At 48.5% G+C, this 17,683-nt stretch overlaps 1 protein-coding gene across 1 annotated transcript in view; it reads right to left on the reverse strand.

Moving 5' to 3' along the window:
- Positions 1-17,683, reverse strand: part of SKIV2L (Ski2 like RNA helicase) — a 43,377-nt gene that overhangs the window by 20,556 nt on the left and 5,138 nt on the right. Inside the window, 12 exon segments of the mRNA XM_015405455.1 lie at positions 1,850-1,949; positions 4,848-4,994; positions 6,771-6,877; positions 7,945-8,029; positions 9,235-9,381; positions 13,093-13,238; positions 13,340-13,483; positions 14,268-14,494; positions 15,314-15,367; positions 16,409-16,483; positions 16,770-16,884; positions 17,315-17,432. Of these exon segments, the coding sequence (XP_015260941.1) occupies positions 1,850-1,949; positions 4,848-4,994; positions 6,771-6,877; positions 7,945-8,029; positions 9,235-9,381; positions 13,093-13,238; positions 13,340-13,483; positions 14,268-14,494; positions 15,314-15,367; positions 16,409-16,483; positions 16,770-16,884; positions 17,315-17,432 (1,465 nt within the window).

A 17,683-nucleotide genomic window follows, 5' to 3' on the forward strand; every position in this document is an offset into this window, starting at 1 on the left:
TTCGACACCCCAAAAGTGACAACTGCTTGAACCAGCTTCATCCTTTGACAAGGCCCTTTTCAGCTTTCTAAACTCAGCAAAATTGGTACAAGTTTGTTCTAAGTAAGTTGCTTTATCTATGGCACTGGTCAGCAATCACAGTTTAACGATTAGGGTTGGACTAGAATCTGGGAAGCCCGGGTTCAAATCCTCACTCTGTCAGAGGAGGAGGAGGAGGAGGAGGAGGAGGAGGAGGAGGAGGAGACTGAATGTATACCCTGCCCTTTCCTCAGAGCAGTTTACAATCTCCTTCCCTTCCCCTCTCCACAACAGACACCCTGTGAGGTATGTGGGGCTGAGAGAGCTCTGAGAGAACTGCCCTTGAGGGAACAGCTCTTGAAAGAACGTATGACTGACCCAAGATCAACCAGCAGCTCCATGTGGAGGAGTGGGGAATCAAACCCAGTTCTCTCAGATTACAGTCTGCACTCTTAACCACTACACCACACTGTATTTTAAAAAAATACATACATACGTACCAAGGAGGAGCACCCTAATTAAGACCCTTGTCTTCTTGTTTCCTCTCCCCACCACTCCCACCTGGCCCTTTCATTCCATTTCCTTCCTGCCCATTTCCCTCTCACATTCCACCTGCCATGGTGGTTACTTCAAATCCAACTGGTACAGAAAACCCAAAGTACATTGCCACATATGCTACATATGCTAAACTCATTCAGTCCTTACATATGTATTCTCACTAGGAAGGGCTACACATCCTCTTTATTTTAGTATATTTCTTATTTAGAATAGTATATTGGAATAGTGATTGTAATGAAAACTGGAATGTATTTCTCTGATCTGGTGACAGAGGAGGCATAACACTGCAGAACCATTCACCCCCACCCCGTTAGTTCCCTCCACACTTGAGAGGAGATGAATGTAGAGTAACAAGGGGCTCTCAGTTAATTGATCTTAGTATTTCCATAATTAAGGATAGGTTTACAACATCAGTCTCCTATTTTGACACATTTATGTGTTCCGCCCCGTAATTTAATCCAAACAAATGGTGATCATACAAACTTAGTTCGTTATTCTTGTTTAGTCTTTGCATCTGTTAAAATATTTTCATTACGCTGTATCCTAACCTGCTGTTCAACCTCTGTCTATATGTATGAACTGTTAACGTCCATTTCAATGTATCGGAGGAAGTGTGGGTGGACATGACAGCTCCTACCTTGAATAAAACCTTGTTGGTCTTAAAGGTGCCACGGGACTCAAACCTTGTTCTGCCACAAGCAAGGTTAGGGCTACCTACTGCGTGAGGTCTCTTCGGTCAATTATCTGGCCAGTAATCAGTCTATTTAAGCATCACCATAGCTAACAGCCAAGGGCTGGCCCCTGTGCAAATAGCCAAACCCAGGTAATGGGGTCAGTTGCAGCCATACTTTAGGGGTCTGCAAACCCACAGGTAACCTTCAGATTAGCAGATTTTTGCATACATGATTTTTGCATACATAATTTTAATCATGTATGCAAAAACACAAAAAAAACCCAGCACTAGGGTTTCAGGTACCATTAGGAATTGCCGTAGCAATTCAAGGAATGCATTGCTCCCAAATTACCCCCATGCTCTGAAAAGCTTATTATTTACCCCCATGCTCTGAAAAGCTTATTATTTACCCCCATGCTCTGAAAAGCTTATTATTTACCCCCATGCTCTGAAAAGCTTTATCTGCCCATTTCCTTAAGCCTCTTTTAGAAGGGCTTCTCCAGGATGCTAGCAACCCTAAGAATGAAGGTTTCTGGCTTGGGATGGAACTGGGGGAGAGGTGTGGTGCAACCTCCGGTCCTAATGAACCTGGCAGCGTACCTGCCCTGGCCCAGCTCCTGGGTGCATAGGCTGCTTGGCCCCGAAAGTCTGAGAGTACTTGCTGGTCCGCTCTTTCTTGGCTTCCACAGCATCATAGTACCTGAAGGGAGGAAAAGCAGAAGTCGGTTTTTAATAGCCTTTCGAGTGTGCCCAGTTAAAATGCAGATAAGGGAGGAGGAGGAGGAGGAGGAGGAGGAGCCAGGAGGAGGTGGAGATTGGATTTATACCTCACCCTTCACTCAGCATCTCAGAGCAGTTTACAATCTCTTTTCCTTCCCCACAACAGACACCCTGTGAGGTATGTGGGGCTGAGAGAGCTCTTTCGACAACTGATCGTGAGAGAACAGCTCTGAAAGAACTTGTAACTGACCCAAGGTCACACCTGCAGCTGCATGTGGAGGAGTGGGGAATCAAACCTGGTTCTCCCAGATTAGAGTCTGCGCTCCTGACCACTACCCCAGACTGGCACTACACCAAACTACACCAAAGGTGGGAACAAAGAGTGTATTTGTTGAAACTTTATCTAGAGGAATGTTGGGCCTAGGCCACATTGAGGTGGCTTCCTCCCCGCCTCTCCCCACCCCTGCCTGCCTGGGGCCAGGGAGGACCTTGGCGGGGCTTCCTCGCACTCCCGCTGGCCTTGCAGGTCCACTGCCGGGCCCCTGTCAGGGGGTGTGGTATATGCTAATGAGTTATGCTAATGAGTTCCCCTAGCTCTTTTTCTACGAAATGACCCCTGGTGATAACCCCAAGCCTGGGATTTACCATAGGTTGGGGGGCTCACACGCCTGAACGCTCCTACATGGGGGTGAAAGTGTCATCACATAGAAAATCAGCACGTCTAGCCTCCTCCCTGACAGGCTAGTTTTCTACGTGTATAGAGTTCTAAAAATACATTAAAGAACATTCTGTCGCATAAAAAACCCCACCCCTACCCTGTATGCGGCCCTGAGAGAGGCTGCTCTTCACAGAGTGAACTAGGCCTCAGTCAAGGCCATTCAGATTGAATTCTAAAACCCACCCCATCCACCACAAAAACTTAAAGCAAATTAAAGTGTGTTCTTGAATTACAACTATATATTGTACTATTTGTATTTTCGTGGACAAAACCAAGAGGTTAAAACAAAGTATTGAAAGGGTACAAAGTGATTTTGTTTGGCAAAAAAAGGGGGAGAAAATGTTCTTCTAATTTTGATAAATATTTGAGTTTGGAAAGAATCTGAAGTTTCTTTAAAAAGTTTAGGAAGGTATCTGAAGAAGTGAGCAGTGACTCACGAAAACTCATCCCCTGCCACAAATTCTGTTAAGTCTTTGTGGTTGCTACTGAACACTTGCTCTTTTCTACTGTTTAAAAAGCTTGGTAAGGGACAAAGTAGCAGCAGAAGAAGAGACGAAAGGCAGTAAGTAGCATACAGGCTGGAAAACACGATACAGGGAAGAAAAGGGCACGGGAAGCTCTGCCACTCTTTGAAAATTAAAGCCTTTTGCAAGTCTGTTTTCTTCAAAACGTACCACCACAAAGCCCAGCAAACTGTCAGTACAAACAAGGGAATACAAACTGAAAAGAGGTATTAGTAGGCTGTACTGAATTACAATCTCGATGCCGTGGAAGCCTGCGATCAAAGCTTCACTATCATTTCCAAGAGGTACCACGTCCCAGCAAGCTCTGAAGACCGTATCAGGTGGTTTCTAGGGGTGTGCAATTTCTTTAAATCGGTATTTTTTGGTTCAGGTCTATTCCGAAAAATCCAGGATCTTTTGGAATTCCTGGGATTTTTTCAGGCCCAATAGACCCGAGAAGAAAAATACTGGTAAAAAAAGAAAAGCCAGCTCGATCCTGGAGCTGGCTTGGCTTCTCCTCCAGCTAGCAGACTGCTCCGGGCTGCACAAGAAGCCAGCCCCAAGCTGAGCCAGCAGGAAGAGTTTGCTCCACCCAGCACAGCTGATCCTCGGGCTGTCTCCTGTAGTCCCTTTAAACTTTAAAGGGACTGCATTAGAAGTCCAACAAACAGCGGAGAGGCGGGAGAAATATGGTCCTGCCTCTCAGCTGTTTTCAGACCCACTGGTAATTCTCATACATATATGGGGTTTTCTTTTTGGTTTCCCCAAGAAAACCTGAATACGTTTGGGAAGCCAAAATATAACCCCAAAATACTGATAAGGTATTTTTCAAGTATATTTTTGGCTATGGCAGATCCAAATGCACAGCGCTAGAACCTGCCTTCTCTCAGTGTGGACAAGTTGCCCTAGGAAGAAGGGAGGAGGAGGGGCAGACAATTACCTCACGCATCTGAGGCTCCAAGAGCTTACAGTAGCCCCAGTAAGAAGAGCTCTGTAAGCTCTTGGAGGATTGGCTACACTAGGGGTGTGTGGCCTAATATGCAAAGGAGCTCCTGCTACCAGTAGAGCCCTGCGCATCTCCAAACTACAGTCAGCCACATCCCTCACAGGGTTGACATCACCCAGAGAGTGGAATCCTATACAGAGTTCCATCAGTCCAAACCCACTGATTTCAGTCACCTTAAAGTAGACTAGAGCAACTTTGCAAAATATGGCACTTTCATGAGAATTCCCTTACATGTTTCACCAGCAAAACACGAACTAGGCTCTCGTGGCATGCCATAAAAACAAAAAATATTTTTGTGTTACAATAAACGTCTTGTGGACTAAAATCCACTTAATCTAATATGTAGACTCTAACCCCCGAAAGTTTAAGATAGAATTAAAATATGTCAAATCTTTAAGGGGCCTTAAGATCCCCATTTTTAGTACATATTAACACAGCCACCCATTTGGAATGATTTACAAGGTCAGCTCTGCAACCAGGCGGAGTGAAGTACGTAACAGGATACTATTGAAGGGCAGCAAATTCCTCATTATCTAGTTTTATTATTGTGCTTTTGACCACTATGATATACGTGTGTGCATACAGAACACAGCCACTGTTTAGATTTCTCGCCTCAGGCACCAACACGCTCTTGATCATCTCTGCCCTTACCCCTTGGTAAGGAAGCTCCCACGGGCATCCACCAGGAGAAAGAGCTCATTCTGGGTTTTCTGGCTATTTCCGGTGTATAGGTAATGCTCCAGTGGAACAGGGCGCTTCAGTGTGCTGATCACGTAGATTTTCTTCCGCTTGATCCTCCTGTGGAGAATGAGAACACCAGCCTTCGTATTTTTTTGCTGCTTCGAAAGTCCCTCCCTCCCTCCCTCCCCCTCAGCCTTCATAATTCCAACATCTCGTCCTAACACGTGTGTAGACCAGGACTCAAATTAGCATGAAGGCCATTAGCTTCTCATAAGAACATAAGAAGAGCCCTGCAGGATCAGACCAGTGGTCCATCTACTCCAACATCCTGTCTCACTCAGTGGCCAACCAGTTCCTCTAGAGAGCCAACAACAGGACATCGGGGCCAAAGCCCTCCCCTGATGTTGCCTCCTGGCTCTGGGATTCAGAGGCTTAGTGCCTTGGAATGTGGAGGTGCCCCTCAGTTACCATGGCTAGTAGCCATTGATCCTCCATGAATCTATCTAATCCCCCTTTGAAGCTGTTTATTCCTGTGGCCATCGCTACACCCTCTGGCAGCGAATTCCACATTCTCCCACAAGGAACCCTGGGAATTATTGCCAGGCTTCTGTCCATGGTCAATGCTAAAGTAGCAGAAGCGCCGCACCGTGGCAGACAAGCCACCGTGAATTTATTCACGTGTATCTACATCAGCTTGTTTGAACAAGTTATGCAGGATTTTGCTGGACACGGAGGAGGAACTAGGAACCACGCAAAGCATGGAATTCACTCCCTTCTACATTAGGTACATTAACAAGCCAGCAGCCTTAAAGCAGCTTAGCTGTCGCTTGTCTTCCACAACGTGAGCTGGGAACTGCAGTTCTGCCAGGGAACCACAGCTCTAATAGTTCAACCGTAGCACCTTCACCAAACTACAGTTCACAGGGTCCTTTGGAGGACATCATAGCTGCTAAAAATGGTTTTTAACGGCAACAAGAACATTCCATAATAGCTAACATTTAGAGAGTGTGTTTCAAATGTTCAAAGCACGTCACTAAATGCTAGTTCAGTATTCTTCATTGTAATTCTGACACACAGATCTGGTTTATTGTCCATACATTATATTTGGGAGGGGGCAGGATTTATGACAGACACCATGGCTTAATGTGGGAAGTGATATGCTAGCACACAACACAACAGCAGCCCTGCTGGACTAGACCAGAGGTCCATCTGGTCTAGCATATCACTTCCCACATTAACCCAACCACATACCCCCAGAGAGCCTATAAAGCAAGGCTTGGAGGCCAAACCCTTCCACATATTATTTTCCCGCAGCAACTAATACCCAAAGGTACACTGCTCCTGATTACAGAGGTTCCAAGTAGCCATTAGTGCCAAGAGCCAATGATGGATCTATCCTTCTATGAATCTGATTCACATTCCTTTAAAGGCAACACTATTGGTCATGACTAGGGCCTTTTTTGCATTCTTGTTTTCCTCTCTTGTGCATTCCTGTTGCTTCAGGTTTTTTTTCCTGTTCTGCATTTGTTTTGCTTCCTCTAGTGGTCGATTCAATATTACATACATTTATGTCCAGCATAATCTCTCTGCAGATATAAACTGCAGGTTTGTATGCCGGACATAACACAGCATAATATCAAACTGACCACTAGAGGGAGCAAAGAGCACAAAGCACAGAGACCACGACGAAGATCAGCAGAGACACAAGATGGAGCAAGAGGTCCAATGACAACTTTGCAGTTCATCCTCTTCACTCTGTAATAGCTGGAGGCAGCACAACTCAGCTGTTGCTGTTTGGAGCATGCATGCTCATACTCCCCAGAAAGGTTTTTGTTATGAGCTGCCCCCTTCTTGTCTCTGCTCTTGCTCTCTGCCCTAGTGGCCTCTGCTTACCCAATCCAGTCAGCGAACTCCAGGGTGTTGGGGACGGTGGCACTCAGCAAAATTATGTTCACGTGGTCTGGCAGCATGATGAGGACCTCTTCCCAGACCACGCCACGCTGCAAAGGAAGGGGAAAACTGAGAAAGGAAGAAGGGAAAACCCAGCACAACCAGCCCCATGACCCAAGCAAGGAGGCACAAAACCCTGAGCTCAGAACAATCAAAACGAAACATTCCCATGACTTTAGCTAGTGAAGAATTTCTTCTAGTGAGGCCTGGGTACCTCCAGACAACATCAAAGAAACTGAGGGGAAAAAATACTGTTCAGTAATTTTACTTAAGGTTCCCAATTCAGTCCCTGACATGAGGGGGCAATTCAACCTCCCACCTGGAAAACAATTCCCTTGCACACAGAAAACTAATGTCAGGGGGAAGGCTAAGCTAGAACCTTTTCTCCCCAATAAGAACATAAGAACATAAGAGATGCCAATGTTGGATCAGGCCAAAGGCCCATCCAGTCCAACACTTTGTATCACACAGTGGCCAGAAATACCAGTGCCATCAGGAGGTCCACCAGTGGGGCCAGGACATTAGAAGCCCTCCCACTGTTGACGCCCCCAAGCACCAAGATGAGAGAGCATCACTTGCCCCAGAGTCCCTATCTATACCTTGTGGCTAATAGCCACTGATGGACCTCTGCTCGATTTCGAAGAAGAGGGCAACACCCATTTCGTTGGTTGGCTACAATGGCACAAAGCACAATTATATTAATTATCTTATCCTCACAATGACACAGAGAGGGACAAGCATTCATATTCTCATTTTAATGGAATGGAGGCATGTAGGAAGAGACATGGCTCAATGGCAGACCATCTGCTTGGCATGCAGAAGGTCCCAGGTTCAATCCCCGGCATTCCCAGTTTAAAGGATCAGGATTTATAGGTGATGGGAAAGGCCTCTGCCTGAGACCTTGGAGAGCTGCTGCCAGTCTGAGTACACAATATTGAACTTGGTGGACCGATGGTTTGATTCAGTATAAGGCAGCTTCATGTGTTCCTGCACAGCTTTGCCCAGATCCACCTCCAGAGTGTTTATAAACCCAGTTCTCCACAGCCCAAAGCCTATTCAGGCTGTCTGTCAGAGCACACTCCATTCCCCCCATCCAATTTCATAAATCTCCTCTCACCTCAGAGTCGTTAATGTAATGCACCTCATCAAAGATCACCCACTCCAAGTCTCTGAGGACGTCTGATCCGTTATAAAGCATAGACCTGATATGAGGACATTAAAAGAAAAGAGGATGCAGCAGAAATAAGAATTCTCTGACCAACAGCAGAACAAGGGCAGATTCGACCCGATTTCGGGGATCAAATGGTGGGAAAAAGGCGTGAAGTTATGGGAATTATATGGTCACCTAAGTCATATCATAAATAATTTTTGCTCCTCTTTACTTGATAATGTTTCAGCATTTTAGTTGTATTTTAAATGATTGGTATTTTATGTTATATGTTATGATAGGTCTTGATTGTATTTCTATCAAATATCTGTAAGGCGCCCTGAGCCCGCCTCGGCGGGGAGGGCAGGGTATAAATTAGATAAATAAATATTTAAAATGGTTGTTATTTTTTACCACAGGAAGTGCCATTGGGATTTTCCATTCGTCTATGTATTTGAGCACACACATGTCTTTAGTTTAAAATACTTATACCCCACTTTTCCCTGTCTGCAAGCAGCCTGAATAGCCCAGACTAGCCTGAGCGAGGAAGCTAGGCTCGGCCCTGGGTAGTACTTAGATGGGAGACCACCAAGGAGGTCCAGGGTTGCTAGGCAAAGGCTGGCAATGGAAAACCACCCCTGCTCATCTCTTGCCTTGGAAACCCCCAATGAGGGGTTGCCATAAGTGGGTTGTGCCTTGACAGCACTTAATTTCCCCCCTCATTTAGAAATTTAAAAAACCTACAAAATGCAATAAACCCTCAAATAACTCCCCCTCCAAACAAACAGACTGCAGCCTATGCAGGTTCAAAAGGAACACTTGTATTAGAATCTTGCTTCTTGTCTTAAATAAATGGACAGCTGATGTTCTCTGAATACTGAATTCCACGGGGTGTGTGTGTGTGTATTACATGCTCTCAAGATACTTCCGACTTGACGCAACCCTATGAATTCATGTCCTCCATAACGTCCTGTCATTAACAGCCGAGCTCAGATCCTGCAGACTGAGGGCTGTGGCTTTCTTAACGGAGTCGATCCATTCCACGTCAGGTCCTCCTCCTGTCCTGCTGCTCTCAACTTTCCCTAGTGTTCCTAGTATGAACTGCATACCCAATACTAAATCCGTAGAACACGCACAGGATTTTATGTGTCGAATCATACAAAAGGAGACACAGTGCCCAGAGCCCTGGCCCAGTTTGGTCAAGATACCTTTGGCTTCAGCCACAGCCCCTCCCCCATTGACCCCCCCCCCAGTCCTCACCGGAGGATTTCCGTGGTCATGATGAGGCAGGAGGCTTCCGGATGCAGCTGAACATCCCCCGTCAACAGCCCGACATCGCCAAAGGTGTTCTTGAAGTCCCGGAACTTCTGATTGGAAAGAGCTTTGATCGGGGAAGTGTAGATGGTGCTGGGACACAAACAAGGAGGCAGAGAGGAAAAAGAGTTAGAAGTCTAGCAAGGTAGCATCTTGGGTTGTGAGGAAAATATGCATGTGCATTCGCTGGTCTAGGCAAACATGTGATGTGTCAGCTCTGTCTCTGAGTGTGATAGTCTTATAAAAGCAACACAATCCACAAAAAAATCTTGAAAACTACCAAATGCCAAAAACATAAAATGGTGTGTCATAATAATTGTCCCACTCTATGGGTGCATTCAGACGGGGCATTTATGCCAGTATAGATGCCGGTTGGAATCAGTGTACTTATGGGCGATCACACGGTGAACATCTGCCTTCCGCCCCTAACCGTTGCAAACAGCTTTAAACCACTGTATTCTGCTACTAGGTCCCCAAGTGGTGGTATCCTGAGCGCACCGGTTCCAACCGCATTATCCCTGTCTGATTGCTCTCTGCCGGTGTAGAGCCACTTCCGTTCGGAAGCCCGAGGCTTCCGCTTTTCGGCTGCCTTTTTTTTTAGTCTTCTCAATGTGCACTTGGGCGTAAAAATTTAAAGGGACGTCTTTGCTTCAAGGCATACTTTCTAGGTTGGGTTGTTCTGCACCTGTGCAAAGATCTTCATTATAAGGAAGCCTGCCTATGCGCATGCGCATGCGCAAACTGTGTAAAAATAAAAAAATTAAAATGCCGACGCACTCTTCTGAGCGCCTGAAGTGTGGACGGGCATATCGCGATGTGCTGCGCAGTCAGGAGGTAAGTGTGATCGCGTTTCTTCCGGATCAAACTGCTCCGGTTCCAACCGGAGCACTTTATGCCGGCTAAAATGCCCCGTCGGAATGCACCCTATGAGAAATGCCACTTAGTCAACCACTTAGCACTGCTTCCTCTGCCCTTTCAAAGCAGTATTAGGGTTTCCCCCCATTTCAGCCACTCTCTAGCAGTTCCGATACTGAAGAACCTGAAGAAGTGTCCCTGCTCACGAAAGCTTATACCCAGAATTAAGCTTTGCTGGTCTTAAAGGTGCCACTGGACTCAAGCTTTGTTCTGATAACTTAAAACAGCTCTTTACATCTCCAGTATTTGGCAGTTATGATTTTAACGATACATTCTTGTTGGATATTTAGCAGAGCAACATAGCACAGCGGAAATAAAAGCATCACAAGGCAATAAGACGAATATAACAATAGATGGCACAATAGACAATAACAAACAAACAAACAAACCCGTGCCTCATATCAGGTGGATGTAGGTACCCCAGAAAGCTCCAGTGCCCAATAGCATTATTTAAAACAGCCGGGCACTGGGAAGGGGAAGTCAGAATGGTTGCATGTCCACCGTTGCAACTGGAAGCCTGGGAGAACAGCTCCGTTTTACAGGCCCTGCGGAACTGTAATAAGTCCCACAGGGCCCGGATCTTGGGTGGGAGCATGTTCCACCAGGTTGGGGCCAGGGCCGGAAAAAACCTTGCCCTGGTTGAGGCTAAGTAGATGACACTTGGGCTGGGAATCCCCAGGAGGTGTTGATCAGAAGAGCGTAAGACTCTCCAGGGCTCAGGGCTCATTTCCTGCAGGAGCGCACAGGAGCAGAGCTCCGGCAGTAAAGAGCCCGGGGGGCGGGGGCGGGCACATGCAACAAGCTCCACCCGCTGCTCCCAGCAGCCCTCAGTCAGAACAAGAAGCAGCCAGGTACGTTGCAGAGCCCACCCCCACCCATAACAGTCCAGTAGCACCTTTAAGACCAAGTTTTATTCAGGTACAAGCTCTCCCTCCTCTGTGAGGGACAGATCTGCACGTTCCCCCCTCCCCCAAAGCTAGCAATCCAAAACAGTCCAGTGGAGCCTGAGCGGTGGGTGTTGCCTTCTGACACACTTCCGGTGATGTCAGGGGGCGTGACATATGCAAATAAGTTATGCTAATGAGTTATGCTAATGAGCTCCCGCACCTCTTTTTCTACGAAATGACCCCTGCCGGGGCTCATATGGGGAGAGGCGGTCCCACAGGCATGATGGTCCCAGGCCACATAGGGCTTTAAAGGTCAAGACCATAACCTTGAACCGGATCCAGTATTCGATCAGCAGCCAGTGCAGTTGCAGCAATACCGGCTGAATGCATGCCCGTAAAGGCATCAGCATGCGTGCCGCTACATTCTGCACAAGCTGCAATTTCCGAATCAGGCCCAAGGGTAGCCCTGCGTAGAGCGAGTTACAGTAATCCAACCTGGAAGTGACCATTGCGTGGATCTATCTGCAAGAACAAAGGAGAGGAAGTTCCCCCCAAAAGGCTCCACCCTTTGCCTACGTGCGAAACAGCATGCACTGTCTTCCAATTTATTGATTAGCCAACAGTCAATCTAAAGCTCATTAGGAATAATATCTCTCCCTCTCTGGCGGTAAAACGCTACTCGGCACCCGATTGGTGCTATGCAGACTTGCTAACATGAACATACAGAAACTTCAGCTTAACTCTTTCATGGCTGAAGGGAGGACACTTGCAAAACCCAACAATTTTCAATAAGCATTTTACATCAATCAATAATTCCACAAGTGGGGTCAATTTCCAGATGACGACCAGCTACGGAGAGCCAGCGTGACATAACTGAGAAGGCACCCAGCTGGGACCATGGAAACCGGGGTTAAAATCTCTGTTCTGCTGAGAGACCTGCGGGCCAGTCACACACTCTCAACCTAACCTTCCTCACAGGGTCACTGAGAGGATAAAATAACACTGTGGCAGGAAGGTACCTTGTGTACTACCCTGAGTCCCTTGGAAGCAACTGAGATGACAATGTAAAATAATAATAATAATATCATTAGCTGTTGTACGGCCGTGGTCTTGGCAGTGTACAGGCCCTGGAGTACCATCTTTCTGTGTTATACCTCTGAGGCTGCCAGTCACAGCTACTGGCGAAACATCAGGTCCTACTCTGCCAAGACCACGGCCATACAGCCCGAAAAATCTACAACAGCTAATGAACTACAGACGTGAAAACCTTCGACTACATAATAATAATATCGTTCCAGCCAGGGCTTTTTTGGTACAAAAAGCCCAGCAGGAACTCATTAGCATATTAGGCCACACCCAACAGCAGAAGCTCATTAGCATATTAGGCCACACCCCCATGCCTTCCCTTGGCTTGCCTGGGCAAGCCAGCCCTTGGAGAGGCCGGGGAAGGCATGGGGAGGCCTTTAAATGCCTCCCCGATCCTTCCAGGGGCCCCCCCGCATTGGAGTCGCGGGGGGGTCACTCTCCAGGCCTTCCCTCTGTAGCCACACACACAGAGGTTTTGGCTGTAGTGGGCGTGGCCAACACGGAAGCCAGCCGGAACTCCGTTCCTGTCCGTTCCTGCCCAAAAGTAGCCCTGGTTCCAGCATTCATGAAATGAGGCAGACTACTGGTCAACCAAAGCCCGTTCTGCCTATTCTGACTGGCAGCAGCTCTTCAAGATCTCAGGTAAAAAAAATTCATATCACCTGATACCTGATCTTTTAAAAAAGCGATGAAGGGGCTTGAACCTGCAGGCAAAGCAGATGCTTTGCCATTAATCTATGGCCCTACCCCAATCTTCTCCCCAACCCTGCACTGAAGGGACATTTCTCATCCCACTTCTTATCAGACTGCTGACCGGGACTAGACAGGGTTGACACTGGTAGGCCCAGTGCCGTCCAATCCCTTAAGAGTCCTCAGAGGATGACTATGAAATGTGACCAGCAGGGGGTGCTCTCACCGGGTCATGTGCTTCTGCGAGAGGGCAATGGCGTACTCAGCCACCACCGTCTTTCCAGCCGAGGTGTGGGCAGCGACAAACACGGAGTCGTGCTTCTCCAAGTGCAGAATCGCCTGTTTCTGGAAAACGTCAGGCTCGAAAGGCCACTGAGGAGAGCCAAAGACAAAAAGCCACACAAAAAGTGAGTTTAGCGGTGCCCTCGGCCTTCCCGCTCGGCACCCCCCTCCCCCCATGGCTGCCCTCTCACCTTGAAAGCTAGGTCTGGAATCCGCTTGTAGAAATCGTCCACGGGGGAGCTGATGTCCACTGGGATGGCCCACTGCTCCTTAGGGGGCTCAGCTGCAGAAGCTGGAGCAGCTTGTGGGGCTGGTTTGGGGCCAGACGTCACCTCCTGAGAGAGAAACAGAAAGGTGGGAAGGCTCTCAATTCCCTCTCTACAACTAGCAAAAGAGGAACTCAAATAAACCATTGCATAGCATTTACTGCTCAGAAAATGACTTCCAGGAGTGATCAAAGAATCCCAGATCTTCTTCTGGGGAACAGCACAAAAATCTCGCAAGACCTGAGCTTTGGAGGAAACAAGCTGAGAAAGCAAGACAAGAGCTGCAGGATTAAAATTAAACAAAGGCCACAGGGGGGGAATGTAGCTTGTTTCATGATGCCCGCAGCCCTTTGGCCTGTTCCTCGCCTCAGATCCCTAACAACTGGCTACGGCGTCCCCCCAGGTTTCTAGATAGTCCTCTCACTATCTGGCTTCGCCACAGTCTTGGGGCCTGCTGCAATCTGACCCCAGTCTTCCCCTGCCTCTTGATGCTTCTTAAAATATTTATCTCCCACCTTTCCTCAGGGCTTGAGGCGGCTTGGCACTCAAAATTAAAACACTGCCATTTAAGACCTATAAGAATAAAAACCCAGATGCTGCCCTCCTGGAAAAACATGCCTGCAGTTTATACCCCAAGTAAAAGCTGTGGTGAACAAAACGGACTTGGTTCAGCGCCTCCTGAAGGAAAAGCTGTGGTGAACAAAACGGACTTGGTTCAGCGCCTCCTGAAGGAAGCCTGGCCCCTCAAAGTGGCCAGCTGTCCCTCCCTTGGCTCCTTAGCTCTTCAGACACCAAGCAGAGACACACACACACCCCTACCATTAGGCACACACACACACACACACGTCCCCACCTTAAGGACCAGCTCCTCCAGGCTGCTTGCCCTCTGCAGTGGGGCCGGTTCCGCGGGAGGCTTTTCTTCCTCCTTTGCCCCTCCCCTCCCTCGTGCCTTCTTCTTTCTCTTCTTGGTGTCCTCAGCCTTCTCCTTGCTTTCCTCATCGCTGGAGGGCCCCAGCTCAAAGGTGTCCAGCGCCCCCAGCAGGTGGGTCAAGTTCAGCAAACCCGGGGAGGCCTTGAGCTCTACGGAGGGGAAGACACAAGTCAGGAGACATCAGGCGAGCAGGAATCCAAATGGACCCAATTCCAGGTTGCGCCTGAGGTTTGTGGCTTAGGGGGAAACGCACACAGCCAGGGAAGGGGCAATTCCGAAGCTTGTATTTCTGTATTCGGCCCCAGAGCAAAAATCCTGACCTGGATAGCCCAGGCTGGCCCGATCTCGTCAGATCTCAGCTGCTAAGCAAGGTCGGCCCTGGCTAGTCTTTGGAGGGGAGACCTCTGAGGAATACCAGGGTCGTGACGCGGAGGCAGGCAATGGCCACCCACTTCTGAGCCTTCCTTGCCTCGAAAACCCTACACGGTCGCCACCGCTGTGACTTGACAGCACTTCCCACCACCATAAAAAACAAACTGTCCCTCCTTCCCCAAGTCCAATCTACCTGGAGAGTTCCCTCAGGGTATTTCTGAACGCTGCCTCATGCGGGCCTTTGTGGCTACAAGCATGGACGGCTTCAAAAGGGAATTAGATCGGCATATGGAGCAGAGGTCCATCAGTGGCTATTAGCCACAAGGTATAGATAGGGGCTCTGGGGCAAGTGATGCTCTGTCTTCTTGGTGCTTGGGGGGGGGGCAGCAGTGGGAGGGCTTCTAATGTCCTGGCCCCACTGGTGGACCTCCTGATGGCACCTGGTATTTCTGGCCACTGTGTGACACAGAGTGTTGGACTGGATGGGCCTTTGGCCTGATCCAACATTGGCATCTCTTATGTTCTTATGATAAAGATGCGGCCCCAAAAGAGCCTCCTCTCGCCTCCCCCACCCCCACCCCAAAAGGTGGATTTACCTTGCTTGGTGAACTCCACCCCCTTCTTCCAGCCAGGTGGTACAGTCAGCAAATCTAAGGAAGAGATGGGGGGGAAACATGGAGGGACACGTTTGAAGAAAAACAGCAGTGTTACTACTCCGTTCAGAGACACATTGGCTTGTTAACTTAGCAGGCTGGTGCTCTGGAGGGAACAAACGGAGCCAGAAGAGCACCCACCGTACTGGCAGCTCCACAGGGGAAACATGGCTCAGACTCAGCTGGCAGCAACACGGATGGGTGTAAGCTCGTCTGCTGCCTTTTCTTGCCACCCTCCGCCCCTTGTCGTCGCCACTGGCTGGGTTCAAACCAAGAGGCTCTCAGGGGCTGTTTTAACACCTCAGTCTTCCCTGCCTCCATCAGTCACAAGGAAACAGACTTTTGTAAGGAGGGTCCATGGCTCAGTGGCAGAAGGCTATGCACACAGAAGGTCCCAGGTTCCATCCCCGGCATCTCCAGAAGCTGATGTGGAAGATCTCGACCTGTGACCCTGGAGATCTCCTGCCAGTCACAGTAGACAATACTGACCTCGACAGACTGACGGGCAGACTCAGAATAAGACGGCTGCCTGTGTCTATGTGCTTCCCGGCAACAGTTTCTGCCATTATTGACACTGCGGATTGTGATGGATTTTAAGTACTCAGAGACCCAATCAGGCTAAAGACTGGGATGTCAATACAGTAACCAAGGAAGACTGTGCAGGCGCGCAGAGTAATGGCAGATCCTTTCCCTCTACTGATGCTTCTCCAGCCTACTGGCCTATACCCAAACTCACGCAGTTAATAAAAATTTTCTGCCGATTCTCCCCTTTCACGGAGCCCTCTGAAATTTTGTTTCTGGAAATCAGAGGACCCCTCCCCGGGAACAGCATAGCAGCAGTCTGCAGTAGGAGAGGGGAGGATCATCATAAATAGCTGCCCCTTCTTGAGGAAACTTCCGTTTTCCTCAGGCGGCTGGATACAGTACAGTTGACAGTTCAGCCTACAAGCCTCGGAAAGCCTCCTGTATAGGAGACGAGAAACTGAACGACTTTCAACAGAGCTCCATCAGCCCTTCTTAAGAAGGGAGTCCAGGTACCTTTCTGGAAATCTATGTCCTCTTCCAGGTCCCCTTGAGTCTTGATTTGCTCTAAGCTGGGCTCATCCAACCCACCTGCAGAGGGCGAAATAAAACCACGGTAGGCAGCGAGCGACTAACAGCACCATGAGAATTCCGCAACCACAAGACTCAAATTCTGCAACTCAACAGGGCGAATGTCCTGGGTTGGGAGGGGGTCTCCACTGGGCACAAACGTGCCGAATCACTGGTGCTAACTCACCATGAGTAACAAATGGGGCCTTTATACTCTTGTTCTCCAGCCAAGGCATAACATATTTCCTCAGCATTCAATGCTACATCACTAAGCCCCACCCACGGAGGGGGAAGAGGAACTTGGTACCTGGCCAGAAGGGGTAGTTGGTGGCACTGCCTCTCAGGGCCTCAGATGGGGGTCCAGGAGCCCTCTGGAAGGAAAGTGAATTTTTGGCCGATTTCCCCATATTATCTACCACAGCCTGGAACGGAAAGCAGAAGGAAGCATGTTATCTCAGGACACCTACCACCACCATTGCTTCCCTCTGAAAATTCTTCAGACAGCATTCATAACTCAAGAATCATTAATATCTAAGCTAGGGATGGTGCTGGAATAGAAGCTTCAAGTGCTATACCCCCTTGCAATCTTTCCTTAGGCCATTGGGGGGCAGCAAAACAAGATTAAGGGCAGAGCCAAGCTACCACGGAAGAGTCTGGAGCTGTGTCACATGAAACAAAGGGTATGACCTGGACAATTTCTGCTACACCTCTTCCCTCCCCAGAGAGGTGAACAGGCAATGATAGCAATTGGATGGCTGCCTCCCTTACTTACTTCCACGGCACCTTTAATCTCCCAGAGTATACTGATATACTAGTAAGCCCCCCCAAACACAGAGGAAAACCATTTCTCACCTCTCTGAAACCCAGCAGCTCTCCTGTAGTAGGGTTACGGTCAGCCTGAAGCGTTGAATGCACGGGGGTCACGTCCACCTCAAAAAGAGATTCAACGTCTTTCTCACGGGCCCAGAACCTGCCTCAAGAAAGTAGGAGGTGGCATTGAGAGACATTTCCCACTCTGCATTCTCCACAGCATCAAGAGAGTTCCCACCCCACTTACAGGCCACTGGGAATCACATCCCTTTTTGTTCATTTTGGAAGCCAAGCTTTGGACTCACTGCACCCTGGACAAGGTGCCTGTTGCCAAGAGAGAGGGTCACCTCTGCATCGATCAACCTGATTGCTTTAAAACCAAAGCCTTTCCCAAGTGTTAAAGAATAACAT

The sequence above is a fragment of the Gekko japonicus genome, unplaced genomic scaffold, assembly GCF_001447785.1.
Source record: "Gekko japonicus isolate JY-2015 unplaced genomic scaffold, Gekko_japonicus_V1.1 scaffold1799, whole genome shotgun sequence".
NCBI lineage: Eukaryota > Metazoa > Chordata > Lepidosauria > Squamata > Gekkonidae > Gekko > Gekko japonicus.